Source organism: Quercus suber, unplaced genomic scaffold (assembly GCF_002906115.3).
Source record: "Quercus suber isolate HL8 unplaced genomic scaffold, Cork oak 2.0 scaffold_1746, whole genome shotgun sequence".
In the NCBI taxonomy this organism is placed as follows: Eukaryota; Viridiplantae; Streptophyta; class Magnoliopsida; order Fagales; family Fagaceae; genus Quercus; species Quercus suber.
In genome coordinates, this window is record NW_027071100.1 from 1 (window position 1) to 3,773 (window position 3,773).

The 3,773-nt window shown below is 29.0% G+C and overlaps 1 protein-coding gene across 1 annotated transcript; it reads left to right on the forward strand.

The window, feature by feature from the left end:
* Positions 1-7: 7 nt before the first annotated feature.
* On the forward strand, positions 8-1,063 carry LOC112005410 (NADH-ubiquinone oxidoreductase chain 4-like; the record flags this gene model as incomplete). Its single annotated transcript, XM_024037660.2, has 1 exon — positions 8-1,063. A coding segment is annotated over one exon (1,056 nt), but the record flags the coding sequence as incomplete, so codon positions are not given.
* Positions 1,064-3,773: the final 2,710 nt, after the last annotated feature.

A 3,773-nucleotide genomic window follows, 5' to 3' on the forward strand; every position in this document is an offset into this window, starting at 1 on the left:
TTTCTATATTTTTTTTGAAAGTATATTACCACCTTTATTTTTATTAATAGGACTATTTGGATCAAGTAAAAAAGTCAGAGCTAGTTTCCATTTATTTTTATATACATTATTCGGATCATTAGCTATGTTACTAGCTTTCTTAACTATGTATTACTTAACTGGATCAACAGATATAGAAATTTTAACGTCGACTAATTTAAGTTTTGATTTACAAAAAATACTATGGTTGGCAATATTCTTTTCATTTATGATAAAATTCCCGTTAGTTCCTTTCCATTTGTGGCTTCCATTAGCCCATAGTGAAGCACCTTTAGGTGGTTCTATTCTTTTAGCTGGAGTAGTATTAAAATTAGCTTTATATGGTAGTTTAAGGATATTAATTCCATTACTACCAGAAGCAACAGTATATTTTACTCCGTTAGTTTACACTATTGGAGTTATAACTATAATCTATGCTAGTTTAACTACTTTAAGACAAATAGATATGAAGGTTATTATAGCTTATTCTAGTATTGGACATGTTGCAATTATTCTTATGGGAGCTTTTTCTAATAACATTCAAGGTATAGAAGGTTCTATTTTATTAGGTATCGCTCATGGATTTATTAGTCCAGCTTTATTTATAATTACTGGAGGCTGTTTATACGAAAGATACCATACACGAGTTTTAAGTTACTATAGAGGATTAAGCAGTCAAATGCCTTTATTTTCAGTAATTTTTATGCTTGCAACATTAGGTAACATAGCTGTTCCTTTATCTTCTAATTTTGTAGGAGAATGGTTATGTTTAGCAGGTGCATTTGAAAGATCACCGATTATGGCAGCATTAGCTGCTTCTGGAATATTCTTATCGGCCGCGTATTCAATTTGGTTCTACAACCGTGTTTGTGGAGGAGCTTGGAGTCCATACTTATCCGTTACAACTGATTTATCTAGAAGAGAGTTCTATATTCTATTTCCTCTTATCTTTTTTGCTTTCGGTTTAGGTATCTTTCCTAACGTTATCTTAGATTCTATTCATTATTCAGTTTCAACTGTATTATATCAAACTATTACCCCTTAAAAAAAGTTCAAAATCTATTTCTAGAATGCGACGAAGTTAAACTTAGCCTATCATTATTTTTAACTTAATAAATCTCTTGTTTGCAGCTAAAAAAAAAAAGGCCTGCTTTCAACTATTGTTATTCAATGGATAAAACTATGTAATACCAACATATAATATTATGAACGGCAAGTTGTCAGTCGCTAGTAAAAAGGCATCAATGTTAATATCAGGATTATTTATATTATTATTCATATCAGCAATATCAGCAAAAAGAATTAATGGAATTATTATAAACAGAGCAGCTGCTTTAATTTTACTTTATTCATTTATTCTATCAATTTATACACTAAATGTATCTATTATAGGATCTGGAATAGGAGTATTTGGAGGGCTATATCAAGTTACAGTATTATCTAAAGTAATAGAAGGTTTTATCTATTTATTAGGAGCAATGATTTTATCAAATACAATGTTTGTAAGTTCAAAGGCAACCTTTAATGGGCAAAAATCAAATAACAAAGCTTCTGTTGCAACAATAAGATCCGAGTATTCTATAATTGCTTTATTTACTGTAGTAGGAGGAATCTTATTAATAACAAGTAACGACCTAGTTTCTATGTATTTATCAATTGAACTTCAAAGTTTTGGACTTTATGTTTTAGCTACAATTTATAGAGACAGTCAAGCAGCAACTTCTGCAGGTTTAAAATATTTCTTATTAGGAGGTTTATCATCAGGATTTATTTTATTAGGATCATCAATTATTTATGCGTATTTAGGAGTTACTAATTTAGAATCAATATATCTTTTAATGTCACAAGAAGCATCAGTTGGAAGCGCAGCGGCTAATTTAACTGCAAAATCAATAGAACTATCATCATTTAGTTTTTCTGCTGAGCAATCAATTAGATCACCATTCGGTGCGGATTTAGGACTATTAATAATGACAGTAGGATTTTTATTTAAAATAGCATCAGCACCATTTCATAATTGGGCTCCAGATGTTTATGATGGAGTACCCACAAAAGTAACAACTTGGTTAGCAATTATGGCCAAAATATCTATCTTAACTTTCTTATTGGATTTAGTTATAGGATCAGGAAGTTTATATCTTTTAGAACCATCTTTATCATTAGTAAATCTAATGTTAATTGCTTCGTTTCTTTCTTTATTAGTTGGAACTATCGTTGGATTAGCTCAATCTAGAATTAAACGATTATTAGCCTATAGTACTATTTCACATGTAGGATTTATGTTATTAGCCATAGCAATTAATACTGAAGATTCAATTGAATCCTTTATCTTCTATTTAATTCAATATAGTTTAACTAGTGCTAATGCCTTTTTTGTTTTAATTGCATTTGGTTCCTTATCTTTATCTTTAGCAGCAAAAAAAGATCAAGAATCTGCGGAATTAAATAGTTTTTTTTCATATCAAGAAGAAGATCATAATGCAGAAAGAGAGTATTCACCTATACAATTTATTGCGCAATTAAGAGGACAATTTAGTGCTTTAGAACCTTCTCCTTTATTAGCTTTATCTATGGCTATTATTCTATTTTCTATGGCAGGTATACCACCATTAGTTGGATTTTTTGCTAAACAAGCAGTATTATTATCAGCGGTAAAAAATGGTTTTATTTTTTTAGCATTGGTTGGTATTATTACTAGTGTAATTAGTGCTGCCTATTATTTAAGAGTTATAAAAGTTATGGTATTTGATTCTAATATAGAAAAAACAAATGACAAAGTTGAATTAAATAAAGTTGCATCAAATCTAAAGCTTGTAAACGAATCAGATAAATTATTATTAAATGCTTCGACAGGGTTCCGTGCACGCATTAATGAAAATACACAACTATCTAACAGTTTAAGTTTTTCAATCTCAATTTTAACTGTTTTAACTTTATTCTTTGTATTGAAACCTACTTTAATATTAAACAGTGCACATATTATGGCATTAAGTTTATTCTACTTATAGTTATGGCAACAATTAATACTTTATCTGTTTTATTTATTCTTGTACCTATTTTAGGAGCTTTATTATTAGTTTTAAATTTACTATTAGCCGTTCATAATCCAGACAATCAAAAAATTCAAAGTTTTGAATGTGGATTTAGTGCTTTTAGTCAAACTAGATCAAGATTTAGTGTAGCTTTCTATTTAGTCGGTATACTATTCTTATTATTTGATCTTGAAATTATTTTAATTTTTCCTTATGCTGTTTCAGCCTATAATAATGAAGCTTACGGACTTTGGATGGTTGTTATCTTTATTTTAATCTTAACTTTAGGATTTGTTTTTGAATTTGGTAAAGGAGCTTTAAAAATAAGTACTGTTGAATCAGATTCAAATTCAGCCTCCAATATTGCCCAGAAAAATGATTACATTATTTAACCAAAAACATAAGTTAAGCCACTAGTGGATCTATATATTTTAACTTGTAGTTTGACTTCTTATTTTATCTTGGTCAAGGGGACAGGCCTTTTTGCACTGCTTTTTTTTATTGATTAAGCCAACAATAATGAAACGAAAACCCAAAATAACTCTTAGCCAGCCGCTGTCTTTTAAAGGAAATGGGCAGTTTTGGTAAATTTTATCTTTTATCTTTCAAATTAATTTATTACCCCGATTTAGAAAAAATCATCTTTAAGTTTTTGTGATCTGGACCTTGATTCTCATACAGTAAAAAAAAAAAACAAAAAATAGGTTAAAAAAGATAATTGAG